Genomic DNA, 22,459 nt, shown 5'->3' on the forward strand with positions numbered 1-22,459 from the left:
GCCAGAGCAGATGTTCTGGGTCTGTGTACAAAGAGAGATACCTCTGTAACCTGCTTGACATTTGGCGCTCGGGTTTTAGGCCAATAGAGAACTTACAGGAGTTGGCTCCACCCCCAGCCCGGGTTGCTCCGCCTCTCCCTCGGCCTGACCCCTGCGCAAAGCACGCTGGTAGTTATGGGCTGCGCAAGATCTCTGTTCCACCATGCGATAGGACAGGTCTATCGCTCCGCATTTTTCTCCCAGCTTCGGTACTTCCGGGATATCTGGTCCCAGTGTGCGTGTCGGGATTCCAGCCTGATTGTCCCCGGCCCTATGTAGGAGGACCAGACCCTGACCGTTCATCCTGAGCCGTCCGAGCCCACCACGAACGGGCCATGCATGGGAAGTTGCTGCCGCTGGCCGGCCTCTATCTTGTGCAGGGTCTGCCCTATGGACTGCAGTCCAGTTTGCTTCCCATTTTACTGCGGGCCCGTGGCCTTTCCCTAACGCGCGTAGGTCTAACCAAGGGGTTATATGCTCCATGGCTGTTAAAGCTGGCGTGGGCACCGCTGGTGGACAGGCGGGGCACCCCGCGGGTCTGGTTAACACTCAGCACACTGTCCCTGGGCTTGGTGTGTGGACTGCTGGCTGTGTTGCCTCCTCCGCAAGCTGGCCAGACAGGGCTACCTACCACTGTGATGGGGCTGCTACTGCTGCTGAATCTGGGTGCAGCGGTGCAGGATGTGGCTCTGGACACACTCGCCGTGCAACTCCTAGAGCCAAAGGAGTTGGGACCTGGGAACACTGTACAGGTGGTCGCTTATAAGCTGGGATCGGCACTGGCTGGGGGTGGACTGTTGGTCCTCTTCCCCACCCTCTCTTGGCCATTGCTCTTTTTGCTCCTAGCTGCCACCTACTGGCTGGCTGCTGCCTTAGCTTGGGCTGCCCCAGCCCTGGGAAGGCTGCCCTGGCCTCAGGCCTCAGAGCATACACCCCACAGCTCCCATCTTCTACAAGATTTGCTGGCTGTGCCTGGGACCCTCTGGACAGCGGGCTTCGTGCTCACCTACAAGCTGGGTGAGTGAGGCCTGCAGTTAGGTACCATGAGCTTGGAGCCCTAACTCCACGTTGGTCCCTAGGGCCGAGACCCACTTAGGGGACTGCCCTATGCTGGAGTACCAGCCCAGAGCTCTGTAGCTCAGTTTTGTCTCACCTCTTAACTTCCCTCAGCTCCGGCCAATGCCCAGCCCTTTCTCTTCTAACATCTGGGGCCCATGAGAATGAAGGGGACCAGGGGCCTGACTGGTTGGAGTCCTGAGGCTCCTGGAAGAAAGACTGGGGCCATCCTTGCTTACGGTCTCCTGTAGGTGAGCAGGGTGCTGGCAGCCTGTTTCCACTACTCCTGTTGGACCATGGTGCTTCTGCCTCAGACTTGGGGCTATGGAGTGGCTTGGGTGCTGTGACCTGCTCCATTGCTGGCTCCTCCTTGGGTGGGGCTCTACTGGCCAGGCACTGGTAAGCACTCCCCAGCCCTAGCCTGACCTTCAACTCCACCCACGTCCCAGGCGATCTTACCATAGCATCTCTCAATTCCCACCCCAGGCAGCCACTAAAGCTGTTGAAGTCAATGCTGCAGCTCCGCCTTGGGGGTTTGGCCTGCCAGACTGCTCTGCTCTTCCACCTCAACAGCCCAGGGGCCAGCGTGGACCCTGGCACAGTCATGAGAGGTGAGGGGTTAGCCTTGAGGACGTTGGGAGGGGGCAAGAACCCAGGGTCCCTCTGACCTCTCTTTGTTTTTCCAGGGGCAGCTTTGCTGAGCCTATGTCTACAACAGTTGTTGGGGGGTGTGGTCACCACTGCCACATTCACCGTGATGATGCACTGTAGCCAGCTGGCACCCAGAGCCCTACAGGTAAGAGGGAAGGGTAGAGATGCCCAGGGACCGACCGCAGGGGTAGGGAGTCACTCAGCCCTGATCTGCATTACCATTCCCAGGCTACACATTACAGCTTCCTGGCCACTCTGGAACTGTTGGGCAAGCTGCTCCCAGGTACCCTAGCCGGCGTGCTGGCCGACAGCCTGGGCCCACATCCCTGCTTCGCAGTCTTCCTTGTGTTCTCAGCCCTGCCTGTTCTGGATCTCCGCCTGGCACCCAGTAACCTGACCTGAGCTGGACCTTGGTTAGGGCTGTCCATAAAGCCAATAAAGCTATGTATGGCCTGGATGTCCAGGACACAGGAAATGCAGCCCTCCTCCAACTGAAGGCTATGTTTCCAGAAAGCACATAAAATTACTGAATGCTTTTTATTCTGCAGTTTGGACCTTCTTATCTCCCCTTCCTGCAGCCAGAAGGTTTTGCCCGACAGTCAGTGATGGCTACATCATTGCATTGCTGAGCCTGACTCCCTCGGAGTGGTGGCCACAGTCTGGCTTGCCTCATGCCTCAGTCATGTAGCACCCTCCCGGGTAAGGTGGTCAGCGGCCCCTCAGCAGGAGCTCTTCCGTGGCTAGGTGCCTCAGGGCATGGAAGTCCAGGTGTAGGTACTTCCTCCAGAAGCGCCGGTCCAGCCCATACACCTGGGCTGGGTAGCATGGACTCGCTAGGGTGGAGCAGAAACACAGGCTGAGGACTCAGCTGGCTCTAATGCCCATCCCCTGCTGACACCAGGCAACCCCGTGGCCCTCACCAATGCCATGGAAGATGCGGGCCACAGCCCTTCCTGAAAACCTTTCTTCTGGCCTCAGGGACAGGAGCTGGCGGATATCCCGGCGAATTTGGTCCTCCCAGTCCTGAAGCTGTGGAAAGATAGCATGTGACCTTATCTGAGCCAACACTGCATATGTCACATAAAATCACGCCCCGGGCAGCCAAGGAAACCTGAGCCAAGCAGGGATTGGACTGTGGGTTTAGGGTTGAATGGGGCCATGTCACTGTCCCAAGCTTTAGGAACAGTCCTCAGAGGTGTGGCACTTACCTGGGTCTGCCCAGGTTTTGGACCCTGAGTGTCTGTCATGGTTTCTTCTTCTTCCTCCTCCTCCTCCTCAAAGTAGTAGCTGACCAGGGTCTTCACCTGATTGCTGTGTTCCTCATTAGATTGCTCTAAACAGGGTCCACAACTGGGAAAGGCCACACTGGGGATGAGACAGACCTGTCAAGAGTTGCCCATGGGGTCAGAGCAGGTGGCCTAGGTCCTGTCTACCCCCTTCCCACCTTCGAAAGGCCTTGGACATTTGGTGTAGGTGGGCCAGGGCCTTGTGTTCACGAGTCTGCACACGGCTGTACAGAAAGTCACAGATCTGGTCCTTTTCCTCATCTGTCAGGTCCCCGCGACTGTGCAGGTGAAAGGCCAACTCGCTGAACTTCACAAGCACTCCTGTGCTCTGTGCTGCACCTGTCAGCAAGTGTGTGGGTCGGAGGTGAACAGCTGGCTAGCCCAGCCCAGCCTGGGGTAGCGGTGGGCATACATACCTCTCTTTGGTTCTGGGTCCCACTTCAGCTGGTGAAGAGCCTGCCGTACAGAGGCCAACTTCCAGCCCATCGAGTCTGCCAGTTCCACCACATCAAACTCTAAGGAGCTCCTGCCCTGACTCGTGTCGTTAGGCGGCCACTTGGCACAGCATGCAGCCAAAGGGGGACACCTGTGCCCAAGGAACAAAGGGGTTTGTGGCCAGCATCTCTTCTTCTTTATCTTTATCCTCACTCTCAGGTGAGATGTGCTTACCTGTGGGCCAGAGCTTGCAGCTGGGCACTGCCCCCAGGGCAATGCAGATGACACTGGGCATAGGTACAGGGCAGCAACTCCAACCAGTGCCGAGGGTGTAGTTCCAAATAGCACAGCAGAGTCTCAATGGCTAGAGGCAGAGAAAGGCTCAGGAGATGTGCCAACAGCCGCTCCCTATAACCCACATCCTGCTTGGCTCCTTACCCTCCTCTGTCATGTCCAGAGCCTGTACTGTAGACTGCACTGGGAGTGCCCGCTCATGGCCCGGGCAGGTCTGGCCCAGTACAGGGTCTCTCTGTTGACCCTTGTGCTCTCTAATGTCTTCAGGTGGGGACATGAGCCTCTGGCTGCACGTGCAGGGTGGGAACACACGCTGCACCAGCTTCTTCACGGCCAGGAAGTCAGTGCTGTCAGCGTGGGCATGTCTGCGCAGTTCCCAGAGGTCTTCACCCTGCATTGGGACAGTCATATGCACAGAGCTATCACACTTAGGCCCACAGCGGCAGCTGAAAGGAAGACAAGATAGCAGCTGGGGCTGAAGTGGCCTTGGAATAGTGGAACCCCTGGGTCTGTCCTGGTCTGGGAAGATGGGGTTGCTGACCTGGGGGTGCATGAACAGGTGGCAATGGGCAGGCTTCCCATCACGCCCTGCCCGGCCGATAGCTTGCACGTAGCTCTCGAAGCTTGGAGGCAGTCCCAGGTGCAGCACAGCCCGAACATCTGGACGGTCCAGTCCCATCCCAAATGCCACCGTGGCCACTACCATCCGCAGGTGGCCCCGCATGAAGGCCTGTTGTACTCGTCGCCGTTCCTGGCTGCACATGCCAGCATGGTAGGCTTCAGCTATCGCCTCGGGGCCACAGCCTGCAGAGAAGGTGTGCAAGTAATTGATGAGACCATAGCAGGCACACAGAGCAAAGGGTCCCTGGGTGCCAGACGCTGCATGTGCCTACCTCTTGGCCTTGAGTCGCTCACCGTGGACAGGCAGGTGCGGAGGAGTGCAGCCACCCGTTCTGTATCCTTTCGTCGAGTGCAGTAAATGATAACTGAGTCCAGGGTACGAAAACGGTCCCCTTGCAGCAATGTCACCAGAGCCTGGCAACGAGGAACGATTAACATGGCAGCTTGTGGGATCCCGACAGGGTCCCTGGTATGGACGTACATACCTGGTCTGAGTCTCTATCCATGGACACAGAGAGGTGCAGATTGGCAGGGATGTTGGCCGACCCGCTGAGCTCAAACTCGCCAGCTATGCCAAGGTGCTGGGCCACATCTCGAGCAGTGCTTCGTGTGGCTGTGGCTGTGAGACCCAAGAAGCAGCGCACCCCCATATGCTCCCGGAGAACCTGAACCAGAGACAGTGCTCAACCACTCAGCCCACCCCGGGTCCCAGTCCACCTCCAGCCGGACCCCAGACAAAAGCTCACTTTGCAAACACGTAGGTAGCAAGGCCGGAAGTTATGTGACCACTGAGAGAGGCAGTGGACCTCGTCAATGCAGGCGAAGGCGATTGGAGGCAGCTGAGCAGCCTGGGGGAGGCTGGCGGGACCCCTAGCCCCACACCCCACCAAGGCCTCTGGGGACACAATCAGCACATGCACCTGGGCTGCCCGTACCTGCAGGGAAGAAGGAGGCTTATGAGCACTGTGTAGATGGACACCCACTACCCCCCACTCATGGGGGCCCCCTGACCTTCTTCAAGACAGACTCTCGTTGTTTCTTGGTCATTCCTGAGTGGAGGCAGGCTGCCTTCAGACATGAAGGCAGATCGGACACCTGTAGATACAATGCTGTCACAGCCCAACACAACCTAATCTCTTCCCCCTAAATTCTCTCAGATACTTAGCCCCCTTGAAACAAATGCACCTGACACTGGGTTCTGGGAGAAAAAGGCAGTAAGGAACTAGATGGAGAGTGTTGGGCATTAGAAAGAGGTCAGCTGGCGTGTTTAAGGAACCAGAAGCACCTATGGGTATCAGAGCTATCAATTTTCAGACTTGCCAGGTCCTGAGAACCTGTCTGTGTACCTGGTCATCCATGAGTGACAGGAGAGGCGAGACCACGAGTGTGAGGCAGGGGCTTCGCTGGGCATAGAGCAGTGCAGGGAGCTGGTAGCACACAGACTTCCCAGCACCGGTGGGCAGCACTAACAGGGTGGAGATGCCTGGGTAGGGCAAGAGGCAGTTATGAGGCTCAGTTGGTTAGACACAGCCTGGCGCAGTTCCTGGGCAACCCACACCTACCAGAAAGGATCCGCATGATGGCACGCTCTTGCCCAGGACGGAAGGCTCGGTGCCCTAGCCGCTCTAGGGCCTGGAATACCTCAGCAGGGGTTTCTGTGGACACAAGTTATAGTGGTCTGAATGAGAACGGATCCTCACAGGCTCCTATGTTTGCCTACTAAGTCCCCACTTGGTGAACTGTTTGGGAAGGATGAGGAAGGAGGTGTGTCCTTGTGAGATGAAGTGTGTCACTGGGAGTGGGCTCTGAGGTCTCATAAGCCCAGGTCCAGTGTGTGTCTGCCTGCTGCCTACAGATCAGGGTGAAAAAGCCTCAGCTGCTTCGCCAGCACCGCGCCTACCTTTCTACTTCCCACGGTACCCGACTGAGCTGCTGAGGCGGTAAGCAAGACCTAATTAAATGCTCTTTTATAAGAGTTGCTGTGGTTGCCAGGGTGTGGTGGCGCACACCTTTAAACCCTGCACTTGGGAGGCAGAGGCAGGCAGATCTCTATGAGTTTGAAGCCAGCCTGGTCTATAAAGTAAATTCCAGGTAGCCAGGGCTACACAGAGAAACCCTGTCTCAAAAACCCAACAATCAAAAAGAGTTGCCTTGGTCATGGTGTCTCTTCACAGCAACATGATATGTTGATAAAAATTCTGGATCATTAAGTTTCACTCACCGGCTACCTGTCCCAAGGGTCCTGGTGGGTAGAGGGGTGACATTGGGGTGGGGCAATGAGGCACCTGTAGCTCTGGCCCAACAGGTTCTGTTTCCTCACCTGTTTAGATAGGCAAGAGAGGGTGATGTGGAAGCACCAGAAGAGACAGAGACCATCCTGGCATGATGGCCGAAGGTCACATCACCCCCCACACACACACTCACCAGAGTGGTGACAGGAAGTAGTGCCTGTCCTCTGTGCTACTTTCTCCAAGGTGGAAATGGGCTGTTTGTCATCCCTGTCACCTTCCTCTTGGATGGTCGGGGTGGAGCCTGGGCCAGGATTAAGAGCTGCTGGAGTCTTTCATCTGTGTAAGTGATTCCCTAGCACCCATGATGGTTAAATGACCCAATACTTAAGGCAGAGGCTTACCTGGTTGGGAACACTGGGATGCCCAGTGACCAAACTGCCCACACCGGAAACAAGTGTCCTTGACTGTGGCCCTGGGTCCACTTCCCCCAAACGCAGCTTGTTTCTTCTTCCACTTTTGCTTCCATACCTGGGGCAGTGCCACACATGGAAGAACCATTCAGGAGTGGATGGGAGGAGAGGAGAGGTTGGCCTGTTCCATTCAGCACGTCTCACCTGTTTACGGAGCAGCCTCCCCCGATTGGCCCCAACTCGTACAAAGCATTTGTTTTTCATGTTGAGTCGAATATAGTTCCCTCTGTCTAGGGAAGCTGGTCGAGGAGAGACATGGAGGTGGGTTGTGCCCTTAGCCTTCTCTGTCCTGGCCTGATTTGAGGAGTTGCATGGCTGAGGTACATTCACTTGTGTGGGTTCTCCCGGAGGGTCTTTTCCATGTGCTGGAGCCCCAGCTCCCTCAGACACGGGTCCTGCTTGGCTGCTGGGCTGGGCTTGTGCAAAGTCCTCCCCCTTCTCGTTCCACTTCCGCTTCCTGCCTTTACTGTCGCTGGATTTGGGGCTCTGTGACAAAACTTGGGCTGGCTGTTGGGCTAGGGCCTCTGGGCTCTGTGAAGATACTTCTGACTGGATGTCAGGATCAGCGACATTCACCTTGCCTGACATCTGAGATTGTGACTCCTTTGCACTCAGGTCAAGCCCACAAGCACCCGGAGCCTCTAGAAGATCTGAAACTCTGTTGTGACACCTCTCTAACCAACCAGGGTCTAGGGAACTCAACCTCAGGCTCAGGGATGACCGGAGCTTCTGGAGCTGGCCCAGCCTTGGCCGGGGCTCAGGAACCAGAGGAAGTGCATCGTTAGCTTCGTCTGGACAGGGGGATTCAGTCCTTGAGCCTGGCGGCCTTGGGGCAGGAACTGTGGACCAGGATCTCTTCTGAGGCTGGAGTTTTCTGCTCAGGGTTGGTCCAGTCTAGGAAGACAGAACAGCAAGTCGGAACTCAGGACCTGGGTTACTGCAGAAGTTTGGGACAGACAATAAGCCGAAAGTGGAGATGCCTGAGCACCATTAGGAACCTAGCCCCAGTTATTACAGGAGCGTGTGTGTGTGTGTGTGTGTGTGTGTGTGTGTGCACTATAAGGAAGGGTGGATATAGAAGGACCCTGGCAAACCACCCAAAGGCAGTTCTGGGTTCACCTCCACGTCTTACCTGTGGCGTGTTTTTCAGATTGGCTTTGAGCCTCTTCCCGTAGTCTTGGACAGAACTCAGAGGGCTCTGTTTGGGCATCGACTGCGTATTCTGCGTTGCAGCTCGATTCAGGTGGGAACCCCAGCAGCTTGGCTCCTGTGCCTGCAGTAGACAGTAGCGACCTAGACCAGTTTAAAAGATGGTATGGGCACAGAAGTGCCTCTAAAGCTGCCCTTCACCCCCGTGGGAGGGCCTGGCCACCCAACTTTTGTGCTCCGTGGAGGAATGCTCTTGGTTCCTGCCATTTGACCACAGAACGCTGACAGCGAGAGTGGGATTCAGTGATACCTCCTCAGCTGTCTCGGCAAGTGATTGCTCAAGGACGCGATGTCTGCCGTCAGCCTGACGCACCGCCTGCTTTAGGTTACGGTACTCCCGGTAGAGCGCTGGGAAGGCAGAAGTCGGTGGTCAGGGGCACACCCAACTAACATTCGCCCTGTCCCTGGTCCACCAGCCCAGCGCTCACCGCGGGTCTCTTCAGGTGCCGCCTCCACATCCCCCTAGGAGAGAAGCTGGTCAGCCACAGGCTGCGCCTGGATCCCCTACTGGCTGCCCCTGTCCCGACCCTAACTCCATCTCACCTTCGCTGGCCGTCGTCCGTGCAGCCGTACAAAAGCGCGTTCCCACTCCTGCAGCCGCGCGCGAACGGTCGCGAGCCGCTCCATGGCAGCCCGGAACGCGAGTTTAGGGAAATCTCCCGCCGCCACCGTCAAGTCCTGGCCTTAGCCAATGAGAGCGGCCGCCGGGCGGTGCGGCTGATGCTCTGAGCTCCGGGGGAAGGGGGCGGGCCCGTTGCGTCATCACCGCGCGCCCCGGCGCTGCGCGGCGCTGGGCGAGGCTAGCTGGGAGAGGAAGGGTTGGAGGCCTCGGTAGTCGGGGAGGCGGATGAGCGGGGGCCCGCGGGGCTGGGATTCGAGCCGGGGCTGAGAGTCAAGCAGCCGTTAGTGGTCAGGGCACTCGGACGGCAGGTTCGACGGGGACTGGCGCTTGAAGGCCACGGCTGAGGCGGATTCTCGGGAGGTGCCGCGAGCGCGCGGGGATGGGCCGCAAGCGCAGGGAGACCTAGGGGCGGGCGAGGCCGCTCTCGGCCTGTGGCTCCAGGCTCGCCCGGCTCGGTTGAAGTTCCGGGCTTTTTTGTTGTTGTTGTTGTTGTTTTCTCGAAGGATCCGAGCGTGCGCGTCTGTGTGAAGCACCGCAGAGACCGCTGTGTCCTGTGTGCAGTAGCATCACCCAGAAGCAATCCTTGCTTGGAGGCCAGGCGGGCTGCCACTGGTTCCTCTTATGACAGGTGCTTGGATGGCTTGTCCCGTCAGCTAGGCAGTCCTAACGAGATTATCTTAAGCTAGAGCCAGATCAAGGACAGTCACCCGGGGTTCCCCAGGGACCCGTGCCTTAAGGACTCGTAGGAGATGTTAGAAGCAAGCAAACCCCCGGGTTTCTGCAGTCTCTCTGGTTCCCACTCTTGTCCCTTGTTGCGGCTTTGTGTAAGGCCTAGGCCGTGGTTTTCCATTCTGTTCTAGGCTGAGCGTTGTAGTGTAGTTCTGAGGGTAAGGTGTTTTGCCCACAGGAAGTCTTCTGACCCGTGTAGTGGGAATCGTTCAGCCTCAGGGTCTTTTGTGTGCGGCTTCTCCGCTGGAACGCTTTAGCAGTTTTTGGCTTGGATCTTTGTGAACCTCGTGAATTTAAGACCTGGTTTCTCTGTACAATGGTTTCTCAGTGAAGAGGAGGTACCCGAATAGGAGACAAGGACCACAGAAGGGTGAGAGTTGCCCTTCCTCAGGGATTTCTCTGCCTAGTTATACCCTAGGAAACCATTATCTCTGGAGTTCGAGCTTAGGGCCTTGGTCTCAGAAGCTGCGCACCATCTGTTCACAGGATCCTTTAAAAAACAAGCCAGAGCCTGGCACTTGCTGTGTTAGACTTCTTTAAATCCAAGGGCACATCTGCGTGGAGGGTCAGGATGCTAGACCGCTGGCTGTGGGGAAGTCTCTGTGGTCAGTCTGGTGGGGAGAGAGGTCTGGGATTTACTTCACTTTAGAAACTACTTACTTTCCCTTCGTGGTACGTGAATACACCATGTGCATGCAGAAGCCCTCAGGTCAAAAGAGGGCATCTGCATCCGTTACTTGTGGCTGTGACATACCATGTTGGTTCTGGAAACCAGACTGGGGTCTTTTGCAAGATCGGTAAATGCTCTTAACTGCTGAACCATTTCTCCACCCCACCCCACCCCACCCCCATTTTACAAACAAGCATGCAAATCTACTAGAACTCACTAGTGGGCTAGCCAGCCAGTAAGGTTCAGGGAGTCTTCTGCTGGCTCCAGAGCTGTGTCACCTGTATCCTGCTTTTGCATAGGTTCTGTGGCCTGAAATCAGGTCCTCACGTTCAGCAAGCACTATACAAAAAGGCATCTCCCAGCCCCTTTTATCTTTTTTTTTTTTTTTTTTGCTAGGATGTTATTGTGTAAGGATAAACAGACTATAAATGGTGGGCCTTGGACTCGTAGATCTGCCTGCCTCTTGCCTTCCTCTGTGCTGGAATTGAAGGTGTACAACTCCATGCCTAGCCCTTACTATACTTCTGAGGAAGGATTTCTGAGTCATTGCCATTTGGGAGACCTAAAGTATCAGTGCTGGGCCCTGCAGAGCATCAGCTATTTTTTAACAAACAGTTCATTGACACTGCTACACTATTTATGCTCTGCTGGACACTTTGTTCCCCCCCCCCCATGTCTCTTGTCCACTCTGCACAGTGCTAAGTGCTTCCTAGGAATTGCTCCTGCCAAGTGTGATGGCACAGCATGTAATCCCAGAAGAGGCAGGAGGATTGCTACAAATTCATGACAAGCCTGGGCTGTACAGTGAGACATTGTCTCAAGCCAAACCTAGAAGCTTTCCTTTTGTGCATCTCTCCTCTGTTAACTACCAACTCCTTGTCAGATACCTTGGTGGGTTTTGTCAAACTGATAACTTGGGGAGGGTGTGACCTGATACTGGCCCAGAGTTTGTCTTCCCTAATTAAGATTTCCCCTCCTGCAGGTGGCTGTCTGCCCAGTCCAGCACCATGCACACGCTTGTGTTCCTCAGCACGCGCCAGGTGCTTCAGTGCCAGCCAGCTGCGTGTCAGGCCCTGCCCCTGCTGCCCCGGGAACTCTTCCCTCTGCTCTTCAAGGTGGCCTTCATGGACAAAAAGACGCTTGTGCTGCGTGAGCTGGTGCACACGTGGCCCTTTCCCCTGCTCAGCTTCCAGCAGCTGCTGCAGGAGTGTGCCCACTGCAGTCGAGCCCTGCTGCAGGAGCGGCTCAGCACAGAAAGCATGCAGGCTGTGATTCTGGGGCTGACTGCTCGGATCCACACTCAAGAAACAGAGGCTGGCACGCAGCCCTTGTGCAGGTATGCATTTATCTAGGGGGCCCAAGGAAGATTGCCTGAGTTGGTTCTAGGCTGTGGTTCTGAGATCAGAAAGAGCTCCCTCCATATGGGGATATCTGTTGCTTCTGTATGAAGTAGCTGGGAGGGATGTCGGTCTTTCTCACTCACTCCCTGCCTCTGCCCATCCCTGCTCCCAGGAAGCATGCGTTGCGGGTTCTGGACATGACTGGTCTCCTGGATGATGGTGTGGAGCAGGATCCTGAAACCATGAGCATGTGGGACTGTACAGCCGCTGTAGCCAGAACATGTATTGCCCAGCAGCAGGGTGGGACTGTCGAGCCAGGGCTGTCACCGGTCCCTGTGGAAATCCGTGTAGACCTTCGGGTAAACCGGGCCTCCTACACATTCCTTCGTGAGGCCCTCCAAAGTAGTGTGGCCAGCCCGCTGCGGCTGTGCTGCCGGGACCTGCGGGCTGAGGATCTACCCATGCGCAACACTGTGGCCCTGCTACAGCTTTTAGATGCAGGCTGTCTGCGCCGGATAGACCTGCGCTTCAATAACCTGGGCTTGCGTGGCCTGTCTGTCATTATCCCACATGTGGCCCGCTTTCAGCACCTAGCTAGCCTGAGGCTGCACTACGTGCATGGGGACTCGAGACAGCCTTCCGTCGATGGGGAGGACAACTTTCGCTACTTTCTGGCCCAGATGGGCCGTTTTATGTGTCTTCGGGAGCTCAGCATGGGGTCTTCTCTCCTTTCAGGCAGGCTGGATCAACTGCTCAGGTGAGTGTGCTCTCCCATTGCTCTCCCCCTCTTTTATGTGAGGCCATTCTCCTTGGCCTACCTGCCCGTGACCCTTGTGTAACCTTTGTCCCTGCAGCACCCTGCAGAGGCCCCTGGAAAGCCTAGAGCTGGCCTTCTGTGCACTCCTGCCTGAGGACCTACGCTTTCTGGCTCAGAGCTCTCATGCTGCCCACCTCAAAAAGTTGGATTTGAGTGGCAATGACCTGTCAGGCAACCAGTTGACCCCCTTCCAGGGTCTGCTGCAGGCAGTGGCCACCACACTGCTGCATCTTGAGCTGACTGAGTGCCAGCTTGCTGATGCCCAGCTGTTGGCTACACTGCCCACCCTCACTCGATGTGCCAGTCTCCGCTACCTTGGTCTCTATGGCAACCCTTTGTCTATGGCGGGACTTAAAGAACTGCTTCGGGACTCTGTGGTACAGGCTGAGCTACGTACTGTGGTGCACCCTTTCCCTGTGGACTGCTATGAGGGTCTTCCTTGGCCACCACCTGCCTCTGTCCTTCTGGAAGCCTCCATCAATGAGGAGAAGTTTGCCCGGGTGGAAGCTGAGTTACACCAGCTGCTGTTGGCTTCGGGCCGTGCCCATGTGCTCTGGACCACAGACATCTATGGCCGGCTGGCTGCCGACTATTTTAGCCTCTGATCTCCAGGGTCTTGGTGAAGCCTGACACAAAGGCTCCTGTCTTAGGTTCTCTGCAGTTTGCCTTTCTCCTGGGTATACCATGAGTCACCTCTGCTTTCCGCAGTATCCTTCACCTGCTCCCAGTCCCTGGCAGCCTGTTGGTATCTCAGGCATGCCCTGTTCTGTTTGATGTACTTGTTGGCTCTGTTGGGTTGTAGTCTCTCTGTAGAAAACAGTTCCTGGACACATCTCATGCCCTTAGCAGGAGTGCAGTACACTGAGGTAGATGTCAGGATGATCTGCTTCAGTGCGTTTTGGGGTCTTACACTGAGTACCCTGCCTGGCACCCTATTACCTGGCTCTGAAGGGTGTGAGTAAGGTACAAACGTGCAGTATTTGAAATGTGAATTTATGGGCTTTTTTGATGTGTGTCCTAATTGGATGGGAAAGACTTACCTGCATTTCTAGTGTTGCTTTATTGTGACCAGTTGTCAATCTGTCACCCAATATACTGCCCCCTAGTTTATAAGTAGGCTATCGCACTATTCTTACTGTCCAGAGCCAAGGTGGATCACCAGATCTGGCAGCTGGAGGAAAACACCTTATTTCCATGGTCCAACCCCCTACTCCCCACCAGGCAGCCCCAACACACTCAGTGGAGAAGCCTGGCTTCAATTTTACTTTGAGCATGCGCGGAGCCGCACCAGCACCAGCCAATCCCCAGTGCCTGCGTCATTAATACGCGCAAGCTCAGCAATGGATCTCATAGGCCACACGTGTAGGGAGGCGTAGTCCAGACTTGAGCCCCTCGGGAGGATTGTGTTCCGGGGCCTCCTCAGGCGGTACCTCTGGGAACAGGGGCTTGGACCGGTCAATGACGAACATCTCGTGTCCATGGTCATCACGGAGTTCCTCGAGCTGTGCGAAGGTGCAAGGCCCATCAGAATAGTCGTTGACAAATAGGGTGCCTTCCCCCGACGGCACAGGCACCTTTTTCCGCCGGCGTCGGCGTCTGCAGATCATAGCAGCCAACAACAGTGCTGTGAGCGCCAGCAGCGCTATGGCTGCTGTGATCGCTGTCTGCGTTGCTAGGCCCAGGGCTCGGAAGGCCATGCTACCTGCCTCATGCTGGGGTTCATGTCCCACAGGGCGTGTTGCCGGGGCTTGCAGGGCAGGTAGCAGCTGTGACTGCTGCCGAGATGCGTTGACCAGTAAATGGAAGGGCACTCGCGCTTTGCCACCTGCATTGGTGGCCTCGCATTCATACTTGCCTGCGTGAGCCAGTGTGATGTTGGTGAGGAAGAGCATGCCGCTGCCAGTGTCACGGGTGCCGTGCCCCCCTAGGCCTGGCACCCCACCTTCCAGCTGGGCCTGGGCTTGAGGCTTACCATCGCGAGGCTGGGGCACCTTTCTCCAGACCACCAGGGGCTGTGGGTAGCCTGATGCCTGACAGGCGACCTGCAGGTCCTCCCCCAGATTAGCTGTAAGCTCCGGGGGTTCCACGTTCACAGCGGGGGGAATGCAGATGAGGCTACCACCAGATACTTCTAACAGACTCTGTAGTGCCAGGCGTGGGGGCTCTGCACACATGATCTTCTTGTCTCTGGAGCTCAGAAGCCGTCGGCCCCCCTCTTTGATCCAAGAGCCCAGCCAGTGAAGGGCACAATCACAACGCCATGGGTTCTCTGTGTAGGGCAGAATAGAGCCTAGGTAGATGGATCCTGCTAATCCAAACAGAAGCCCTTATCCACCTCTTACAGATGCCTATAGAGTTCTAGAACCTTTGTCACCTCTTCCCTCACTCCAAGTTCCTAGGATTGTTTGTGATGACAGCTCCTGAAAAAGCATCGGTTTCTCTGAAGTCCTGGCTTTGCAAGCCTCCCCATCCCCGCATATCCCAGCAGCACTGGAGCCCTGTTGTCACATGAGCTCTGTCCAGTTTTGCCTGGCTCCCCCTGATGACAAGTTAGAAGAGCCTCGAATCTCTACACACAGAGAGTTCTAGGACAGCCAGTGCCTCACAGAAAAACTCTGTCTCGAAAACCAAAACAAAAAAGAGCTTCAATTCTGTTAAGTTATTCTGCAGAACTTGTACCTTGTTTCCTTAAATAGATGCATAAGCTGTAACTCCTAATAGCACTTCCTGGTAGTCCCTTACCAAGGCTGAGGGTTCTGGTGTGGCCCTGCAAAGTAATGCCCACTGGCTTCCATAGTGAAGCAAGACAGACGGGGAAATATATAGGGGCACAGGAAGGGAGGCAAGTCCCCATAGAATCTGGCTGAAGCCTCTCACCAAGTGACATCAACATTAACTTTTAAGATTGCCTTACTTGGCCGGGCAGTGGTGGTGCACGCCTTTAATCCCAGCACTTGGGAGGCAGAGGCAGGCAGATTTCTGAGTTTGAGGCCAGCCTGGTCTACAGAGTGAGTTCCAGGACAGCCAGGGCTATACAGAGAAACCCTGTCTTGAAAAACAAAAAACAGACCAAAAAAGATTGCCATACTTATACTCCTTTTACATTTAGAAGAATATTAAAATAGCAGTTAGCTATAGGAAAGGCCTTAGCATATATCTAATTCTCAAGAATGAGCTTGCTTTTTTTGTAGGTAATTTCTGGGGCAATCACAAGACTAAACCTTTGTTTACAGGCAACCCTTGTTACTTGGGAGTTTGCACTATCTTCTGTAGCCCTATCCGATGTGTAGGACCCACCCTATAAATGTCCACTGAAGTTTTTCTTTGCTTTATTTTCAAGACAGGGTTTCTCTGTGTAGCCCTGGCTGTCCTGGAACTCAATTTTTATAGACCAGGCTGGCCTCGAACTCTGCCTCTGTCTCCCAAGAGCTGGGACTAAAGGCCTGTGCTACCATGTCTGGCTCTCATAGGTTCTTTAATAGTCCTTTGAGGTGTAATTTCTGAAGCCATTAAACTCAGTATACATGGCTATCATAAAGGCACTTATTCTGTAAAACCCACAGCAATGCTCTTGGGTGTGTTTTCCTTCCACAGCACCTGTCTTAACCCTCATGTTTCAAAGCTATGTTTACATCCCTTTTAATAAATCCAAACTCTGTTACATCTTGGTTATTCTGGAATCATTTTCTGCAGTGAAGTAGAACCTGGCTCAGCCTGCGTCAGGGACTGTAAGAAATTAAGGGAACTCCCCAGGTTGATGTAGCCACAGTGTGGATCTGCCTCTGTTCCTACCACAGCTGACAATAGGAACCCACTGTGTACCTAAGCCTGCTTCTGCCTGCTGGTACAGCTTTGGACTAGGAGACCCATACCAAAGAAGAGTTACCTGTGAGGCGTAGCACCTGTAGGCTGCTCAGAGGCTGCAGGGCCTCCTTGCTGATGGTGCCCAGTTGGTTCCTGCTGAGGTCCAGTAGGGCTAAGGAGGAAAGCCCAGCCAGGGCCTGGTCCTCCAGTAATTCAATGCTGTTTTCTTGAAGATGAAGTTCCTGTAGTCGCTAAAGAAGGGACAAGAAATCATCAGAGAAAAAGACTAGTCAAGGTTGACTCTCTCCCTCCTAACCTCTCCCACCAGCAGGACCGTTAAGGATGCCGCAGCAAGATACAGAAATTTTGGCGTTTGTCGCTTACCGGCAGGTGCAAGAAAGTGAAATCCAGCAGCTTTGCCAGCTGGTTTCCAGCCAGGTAAAGCACACGAAGCTGGACCAAGCCTACAAATGCGCCGCCACGCAATCCCCGAAGCCGGTTGCCGGTGAGCGCCAGTTCAAGCAGGCGGGGCTGTGCGCGGAAGGCGCCTGACTCCAGCGCACGCAGGGTATTGTTGTGCAGGTAGAGGTGGCGCAGGGCAGCGAGAGGTGCCAGGGCGCCTTGCTCCAGGTGCGCGATGCTGTTGTCTTGCAGGAACAGTGTCTGAAGATTGTGGGGACGAAAAGATTACTTCATTGTGGGGCATGTCCCAGTGACCTTCCATTACATCTCTTACATTCACACACTTGATTCCGACCGGCACTGTAGCCCACGACTCCGATCCAAGTCCCTCCAGTCCCACACAGTGCCCACCTGCGTTCCCGGAGGGATTCCCGGTGGGACCACGCGCAACCGTAGGGCGCCACACTCCACTGTGGCACTGTAGCAGCGGCAGGCGGCGGGACAGCCAGTGACGCGGGGTGGGAGTCCAGGCAGCAGCGGCAGCAACAATAACCCCAGCAGTAGTAGCAGCAGCGTGGGGGCCCCTAGGGCCATTTCCGAAGAGCCCCACCAGGAAGCTGTGGCTTCCCCAGGGAACAGACCCGGATAGGATGCGCCTCCTGAAACAGGTTCGCAGGCCAGTGCTAACATTATCCAGCCAGCGCTTGAGCAGGAATGTAATGCCAGGCATGGTGGGTTATGCCCTTAACCTAAACTGGGGAAGCTGAGGCAGCCAGATTGTTGTAAGTTCAAGGCCAGGTCTAAGCTATAAGCCAGACAGGTTGGCTGGACTACACTGAGACTTAGTACTCAGGGGCCAGGCAGTGGTGGTGCAGCCTTTAATCCCAGAATTCCCTTGGGAGACAGACCTCTATGAGTTTGACTTCTACAGGGTGAAATTCAAGTGCAGTCAAGGCAGGCTGGAGAGATGGCTCAGTGGTTAGGAGCACTGAGTTCAAATCCCAGCAACCACATGGTGACTCACAACCACCCGTAACTAGATGTGACTCCCCTCTTCTGGAGTGTCTGAAAACAGCTAAGTGTACTTACATATAATAAATAAATCTTAAAAAGAAAAAAAAATGAAGTTAAAAAAAAAAAAAAAGAACAGTCAAGGCTGCACAGAGAGACCCCGACTTGAAAAACCAAACAAAAACAAAAAACCTGAAAAACCAAACCAAACCAAAATAACCAAACCAAACCAAAATAACCAAACCAAAAATAAACCAGCACTCCAGCCTGGTCTACATGGTGAGTTCCAGGTTGGTCAAGGCTACATATATAGTGATATCTGTCTTAAAAAAAAAAAAAAAAAAGAAAGAAAGAAAAAAGGAAAGGGGAAAAAAGGCCCCCTACCCATCTTTTACTCTTGGTAAAGCCTGTACAAAGGCTCCAAAATAGATACACAAGTAAAATAGCTATACAAGTAAAAGGACACTTGCCTGGCCAGCCTGGTGACCTGAGCTGCATCTACCCAAACCACATAAAGGTGGAAGAAAAGAAGCAACTCCATAAAGGTAGCCTCTGACTTGTCTGAGCATTCCCCACTCCCAACAGATGTGCACACACACACACACACACACACACACACACTATTTTTTTTGTAAAAAAGGAAACAACAACAACAACAAAACTCCTGCCCCCCAAAAAACAAAAGCAAAAGCAATCTTTCCTTGATGGTCCTTACCTTGCCCTAGGCCTCTTCCTATGCCTATACTGAGAGCCTCCCGCTCTTCACTGGCACGTCAGTCCCATCACTGGCATGGCAGCCTTCATTGGGCTCTCCTTGGTTCTCAGATGCAACAGAACATAACTTGGGAACTGCCTGGGTAGCAAAGTCCAGGACAATTACCCAGGTATGGGCCAAGGGAGAGAGCTCCGGGCAGACACACTCCCTCAGTCTCTCTCTGTGGGCACTGGCATCAGCATAAAGTTCAGCACTGGGCAGAAACTTCTTTGTGCCTCAACACAAGAGCAAGGGACCCCACATGACCTTGACCCGTATGATCCCATCTTATGGTTCCACCGTTTGTCATGATCTGAGGGGAACGTGGGAAGAAATGGTGGTCATGGCATAGTGTGGTGTGGTCCATGATCCTCCTGTTGTAGGGACAGAGGTAGATAGGAAGCTCGCCAAGTGTTAGGCTTTTCCTCAGGGGTAACTCATGTTTTATTTCCTTTTAAACACGGTCTACTGTGTCTCTCCGGTTGGCCTTGAACTCCTTATGTGGATATCCTCAAACCCATAGATGTCTGTCTGCCTCCAAGTGCTGAGATTAAAGGCCTATGGCACTATGCCTAGCTTATTTGTAGCTTTTTCTTTCCTTTTCTTTTCTTTTTTAATTCTGTGTATGAATGTTTCACTTTGCATATATGTGTGTGCATCTCATGCCTACCTGGGGCTCTCAAAAGTCAGAAGAGGGCATCAGATCCCCTGGAACTTAAGTTAAGATGGTTGTGAGCCACCATGTTTGTGCTGGGAATTCACCCCCAGCCCTACCCCCACTAAGACAAGTTCTCTTTCTCTGTGTCCATGACTGTCCTGAAACTATGTAAAACAGGCTGGCCTTGAACTCAGAGATCCACCTGCCTCTGCCTCTCTGGTACTGGGATTAAAGACCTGAGCCTCCACACCTGACTGTGACTTCTAATTTTTTTGAGTCAGGTTCTTGCTGTACTTGAACTGGAGACTCTCTAATCATATTCCCAAGTGACAAGGTCACAGGGGTGCACCACCACACCTAGCTTTCTCGGGTCGTTTTTAGAGAACAGAGGGATAAGACAAACAGCAGGAAAATCAATCAGTTCAGGGCCCATGCCTTGACCCCAAAGCTGGTTGGAAGCGGGGCTGTGTCTTTGGAGTAGATGGAGGTGTGTGTCCTGGCTGGGATGTGGGAGAGAACCTTAGGTCATCTGCTGGCTTTTAACTCTCTTCTTTCCTCCCTCTGGGGGTTGACCTCAGTTTCTCCCGCACACTAAGCACAGGCTTAAGCACACAATACACCAAGTCCCACTCCTATCATCACAACTGGGTATCTAGCTTTCTAAGAATATGGGAGCAGTGACCCCTGGAACTGTAAAGAAATGCACTCTACAGAAGGTTGCTGCATGTCCCCGGGGAACCTAGGGACAGGAGGACTAGGGTCTAGTTCTAGCCAAGATGAGCTCAGTTTTAATGGTGATGCCCGAAGCTGAGAAGCCTTAAGGAAGACAGGACCAAGGGTGCACTGTCTCTAGTCTCCAGCCTCAATTGGCATGGTCTAGTGTTTTACTACGCGCTGATTCACCAGGTCTTCCTTGCTCTGAGTCAAGTTGAACTGTACTAAGTGGCCTTGGTGTTTGTTTCAATTTTGCACCAATTGTAAGTCACATGGTCATTTAAAGTCAATAGAGATGTGGCAGCACAGCAGTAAAGTTTTAATGGAATAGCTTTGGCACAGGCAAAGGCAGTTCCTAGATCTCAGGTCATCTGAAGCCCCAAGAAGTGGGGACGTTCGCTAGGCTTCTGGGTTGTATTTCCTGGAGCACGAATGACTGGTTGGTCCCTGGCTCCCGGCCTTGCACATCTGTTCAGCCTTCAGTAGCAAAGCCTTGATCTGTGCATTAGGGATCAGAACTGCTGCTTATGCAGAAGCCCAGATGTGCACCAGAGAAAGACAGCCATGTCAGGAATAAGGGCCCCTTATTAGATGAGCCCAGAGATCTTTTTATCAGGACGCAAACCTCTAATCCTGAGCAGGAGTGGGGTATCTCCTGGGGTCTCCTGGGTGCCTATCTAGGCGGGAAGAGGGTGGGGAGGAGCCCTGTGTTCTCTGTTGGGCCCAGCGGAGGTCTCTGGCAGCCCTTGCAATCCGGCGCTTTTAAGCAGCACTACCTCCCTTAACCGCCCCCTCCCCTTCCAGTGGGTCCGAGCCTGCTCACTGAGGGTGTGGTTTCCATCCCCTTCCCACTGCCAGATCCTATGACCTTTTCTCGGTGAGGCAGTCAGAACCTAGAGGGTCCCGATCCCGCCCCCAAGCCCAGTGACCTTGGGCCAGGATCTCCCCCCCCTCCCCTCACCTGCTCCAGTGGCGAGCGACTCCCCGCGGTGCTTGCGGCTGCAAGACTGGAGAAGCGGAGGGGGGGTTGGGGTGGGCGCGCACGCGCACCGGCCCACGCGCGCCTTGCGCCTGCCGCCCTGCCTGACGTGACCAGCGCAGGCCAATCCGTGGGACGCAAAGCTGGTGTAAGGGTTAGAGGTGGCCAAGAGAGGACCTCTGTAGGGACAGCGGCTAGCAGAGCAGCACCAGAACCTTGGACAGCGCCAACCACCCTGGGCTCCCCTCTGCGCGCACGCGTTCTTAGTCACCGGCGTACAGGTGACAGCTGACATCTAGGTTAACCTGGAGTGCTGGAGCCGAGGGGTAACCTGCGAGTACTATAAAACCCAGAGTTTGCCCTAACCCTCCCCACACAGCCCCAGCTGGAGTCTCAGGGCGGCGGGGCAGCGGGCAGCAGCGGGGCCAGATCCATAGTTAGGGCGATGCGGCGACCTTGCCAGTGTACGTGAGAGGGGACCGTAGGGGAGCTAGGCCCATACTCGAAACAAGCGCTGAGCTCGAAGGCTAGGGCCGAGCGCACTAGACCTACACCGCCTGCGCGCTCCGGGGCCGGGTGGTACAGGCGCCCATTGGCCGCCAGGGGTAGCAAGCGAGCCGGCTCGAAGGGTATGGCCAGCGCTTCTCCGCCACCGCAGTAGGAGAGACGAGGTGACTCGCTGTCGGAAGCCAGGAGGTGCGTGAAGACCACTGGCCGGTCTTCACAGCGCAGGAAGTTACGCTCTCTGCCACAAAGCGAGAGGAAGGGGAAGGAAGCCTCGTAGCGCCCGCTGTGGTTGGGTCTCAGACGGGAGAAGAAAGTGACCAGGAACTGCAGATCTGTGGGAACAAAAGGCACGATCACGCTCGGTGACTCAGCTTCCCGGACACGCTCCTTTTCCTGGGAATACCAGCACTGGCACGAGACAACGCTCCCCGACCCCACCCCCGTGGATGGTGCCTTCCCTCGGAGTTGGGAAGAAACGAGGGAGCAGTGCAGTAAGCAATACCTTTGTAGCAGGTGATAAAGTTCTTCATTTTGGAGTCATCTAGGAAAAGCTGCAGAAAGGACACAGTGGACAGTAAGTCCTGGCAAGAGAGCCGGTGGTGTTCGCTGCCCTTGCTTTTCTAGTGTGTTCAGGGGGGCATGTGGAAGGGCCCTGTGGACTCTCCCCACATCTACAGACGGGTTTCCAGGGCTGCAGCCCGCACCCCTTTTTCTACAGTAGGCTTGATAGCCGCTGGTCCCTAGCAATCGCGAGCGAGCACTCGGCTCTGGGACTGCGGCTAGGTCAGGCTAGTGTGCGCGGGATTCCGGCCTCCAGCCTGGGCTTTGAAAGGTTCAAAGCCACGCGTAGCACCTATCCCAGGTCGCGCCTCTAGAACTACTCCCCACCCGGAGCCGATGGATTCCACAGTCCCCTCAGGTCTCCTCCCTCTGTCGCACGCCAGGCACACCTGGCCTTGGTGATCCACATAGTAGAAATACTCGCGGGTTCTGGGCTCCGGGCTTTGACCCTGTGTGTAGGAGACACGTTCGTCCCCAGTGCAGGTCCGAACTCTCTGCGCCCTCGCCAAGACTAGAGCCAAGTTACGCACTGCCCCACTAGGCGGCCACATCCTTCCACACCGGAAGCGGATCACACAGTGTTGTGCCTGGGGCTTTGG

The 22,459-nt window shown here is 54.8% G+C and overlaps 5 protein-coding genes across 10 annotated transcripts; 2 read left to right on the forward strand and 3 right to left on the reverse strand.

The window, feature by feature from the left end:
* Positions 1-137: 137 nt before the first annotated feature.
* Positions 138-2,266, forward strand: Mfsd3 (major facilitator superfamily domain containing 3). 2 transcript variants are annotated; one of them, XM_029548077.1, is made up of 5 exons: positions 138-1,056; positions 1,347-1,494; positions 1,582-1,706; positions 1,782-1,891; positions 1,989-2,266. In XM_029548077.1, exons 1-5 carry the CDS (start codon positions 375-377, stop codon positions 2,136-2,138), a joined length of 1,215 nt encoding a protein of 404 aa, XP_029403937.1. In that variant the 5' UTR covers positions 138-374; the 3' UTR covers positions 2,139-2,266. The 2 variants fall into 2 exon arrangements, with proteins under 2 accessions (XP_029403937.1, XP_021072278.1); XM_021216619.2 differs by having other exon boundaries at positions 1,975-2,203.
* On the reverse strand, positions 2,265-9,002 carry Recql4 (RecQ like helicase 4). The gene is made up of 22 exons (XM_021216618.1): positions 8,836-9,002; positions 8,721-8,754; positions 8,543-8,640; positions 8,216-8,356; positions 7,228-7,977; positions 7,015-7,141; positions 6,807-6,914; positions 6,604-6,702; positions 5,945-6,037; positions 5,729-5,865; positions 5,394-5,477; positions 5,129-5,317; positions 4,868-5,047; positions 4,655-4,796; positions 4,303-4,565; positions 3,906-4,152; positions 3,702-3,831; positions 3,449-3,618; positions 3,191-3,371; positions 2,955-3,111; positions 2,667-2,775; positions 2,265-2,579 (listed from the first exon to the last, which is right to left on the reverse strand). Exons 1-22 carry the CDS (start codon positions 8,917-8,919, stop codon positions 2,455-2,457), a joined length of 3,648 nt encoding a protein of 1,215 aa, XP_021072277.1. The 5' UTR covers positions 8,920-9,002; the 3' UTR covers positions 2,265-2,454.
* A 76-nt stretch (positions 9,003-9,078) lies between these two features.
* Lrrc14 (leucine rich repeat containing 14) lies at positions 9,079-13,515 on the forward strand. 4 transcript variants are annotated; one of them, XM_021216670.1, is made up of 4 exons: positions 9,079-10,013; positions 11,296-11,649; positions 11,826-12,410; positions 12,508-13,515. In XM_021216670.1, the coding sequence occupies exons 2-4, from the start codon at positions 11,321-11,323 to the stop codon at positions 13,073-13,075; spliced, it is 1,482 nt and encodes a 493-aa protein (XP_021072329.1). In that variant the 5' UTR covers positions 9,079-10,013; positions 11,296-11,320; the 3' UTR covers positions 13,076-13,515. The 4 variants fall into 4 exon arrangements, with proteins under 4 accessions (XP_021072329.1, XP_029403610.1, XP_029403611.1 ...); XM_029547750.1 differs by having other exon boundaries at positions 9,116-10,440; XM_029547751.1 differs by having other exon boundaries at positions 9,116-9,542.
* Positions 13,516-13,534: 19 nt separating this feature from the next.
* Positions 13,535-21,097, reverse strand: Lrrc24 (leucine rich repeat containing 24). Of its 2 annotated transcripts, none has more exons than XM_029547748.1 (5): positions 20,775-21,097; positions 17,088-17,335; positions 16,659-16,937; positions 16,357-16,525; positions 13,535-14,739 (listed from the first exon to the last, which is right to left on the reverse strand). In XM_029547748.1, exons 1-5 carry the CDS (start codon positions 21,085-21,087, stop codon positions 13,805-13,807), a joined length of 1,944 nt encoding a protein of 647 aa, XP_029403608.1. In that variant the 5' UTR covers positions 21,088-21,097; the 3' UTR covers positions 13,535-13,804. The 2 variants fall into 2 exon arrangements, with proteins under 2 accessions (XP_029403608.1, XP_029403609.1); XM_029547749.1 differs by lacking the exon at positions 20,775-21,097 and adding an exon at positions 18,403-20,056.
* C17H8orf82 (chromosome 17 C8orf82 homolog) lies at positions 20,113-22,434 on the reverse strand. The gene is made up of 3 exons (XM_021216780.1): positions 22,250-22,434; positions 21,802-21,850; positions 20,113-21,631 (listed from the first exon to the last, which is right to left on the reverse strand). The coding sequence occupies exons 1-3, from the start codon at positions 22,409-22,411 to the stop codon at positions 21,186-21,188; spliced, it is 657 nt and encodes a 218-aa protein (XP_021072439.1). The 5' UTR covers positions 22,412-22,434; the 3' UTR covers positions 20,113-21,185.
* Positions 22,435-22,459: the final 25 nt, after the last annotated feature.

This window comes from Mus pahari, chromosome 17, assembly GCF_900095145.1.
Source record: "Mus pahari chromosome 17, PAHARI_EIJ_v1.1, whole genome shotgun sequence".
Taxonomy (NCBI): domain Eukaryota; kingdom Metazoa; phylum Chordata; class Mammalia; order Rodentia; family Muridae; genus Mus; species Mus pahari.

Bases quoted from the DNA above. Each gene is read 5' to 3' on its own strand.
- Mfsd3 (XM_021216619.2), top strand. From the start codon at position 375: ATGCATGGGAAGTTGCTGCCGCTGGCCGGCCTCTATCTTGTGCAGGGT. The intron at 1,495-1,581 runs GTAAGCACTCCC...TTCCCACCCCAG, and splicing joins GCTCTACTGGCCAGGCACTG to GCAGCCACTAAAGCTGTTGA. The intron at 1,892-1,974 runs GTAAGAGGGAAG...TACCATTCCCAG, and splicing joins TGGCACCCAGAGCCCTACAG to GCTACACATTACAGCTTCCT.
- Recql4 (XM_021216618.1), bottom strand. From the start codon at position 8,919: ATGGAGCGGCTCGCGACCGTTCGCGCGCGGCTGCAGGAGTGGGAACGC. The intron at 3,832-3,905 runs GTAAGGAGCCAA...CTCTGCCTCTAG, and splicing joins TCTGGACATGACAGAGGAGG to CCATTGAGACTCTGCTGTGC. The intron at 2,776-2,954 runs GTAAGTGCCACA...ATCTTTCCACAG, and splicing joins CAAAACCTGGGCAGACCCAG to CTTCAGGACTGGGAGGACCA.
- Lrrc14 (XM_029547750.1), top strand. From the start codon at position 10,331: ATGTGCATGCAGAAGCCCTCAGGTCAAAAGAGGGCATCTGCATCCGTT. The intron at 10,441-11,295 runs GTAAATGCTCTT...CCCCTCCTGCAG, and splicing joins TGGGGTCTTTTGCAAGATCG to GTGGCTGTCTGCCCAGTCCA. The intron at 11,650-11,825 runs GTATGCATTTAT...CCCTGCTCCCAG, and splicing joins GGCACGCAGCCCTTGTGCAG to GAAGCATGCGTTGCGGGTTC.
- C17H8orf82 (XM_021216780.1), bottom strand. From the start codon at position 22,411: ATGTGGCCGCCTAGTGGGGCAGTGCGTAACTTGGCTCTAGTCTTGGCG. The intron at 21,851-22,249 runs GTGTGCCTGGCG...TCCTTTCTGCAG, and splicing joins ATGTGGATCACCAAGGCCAG to CTTTTCCTAGATGACTCCAA. The intron at 21,632-21,801 runs GTATTGCTTACT...TTGTTCCCACAG, and splicing joins CTTTATCACCTGCTACAAAG to ATCTGCAGTTCCTGGTCACT.
- Lrrc24 (XM_029547748.1), bottom strand. From the start codon at position 21,087: ATGTCAGCTGTCACCTGTACGCCGGTGACTAAGAACGCGTGCGCGCAG. The intron at 16,526-16,658 runs GTAAGCGACAAA...TCCCTTCTTTAG, and splicing joins TCACTTTCTTGCACCTGCCG to CGACTACAGGAACTTCATCT. The intron at 14,740-16,356 runs GTAACTCTTCTT...TGCCCTACACAG, and splicing joins ACAGGTGCTACGCCTCACAG to AGAACCCATGGCGTTGTGAT.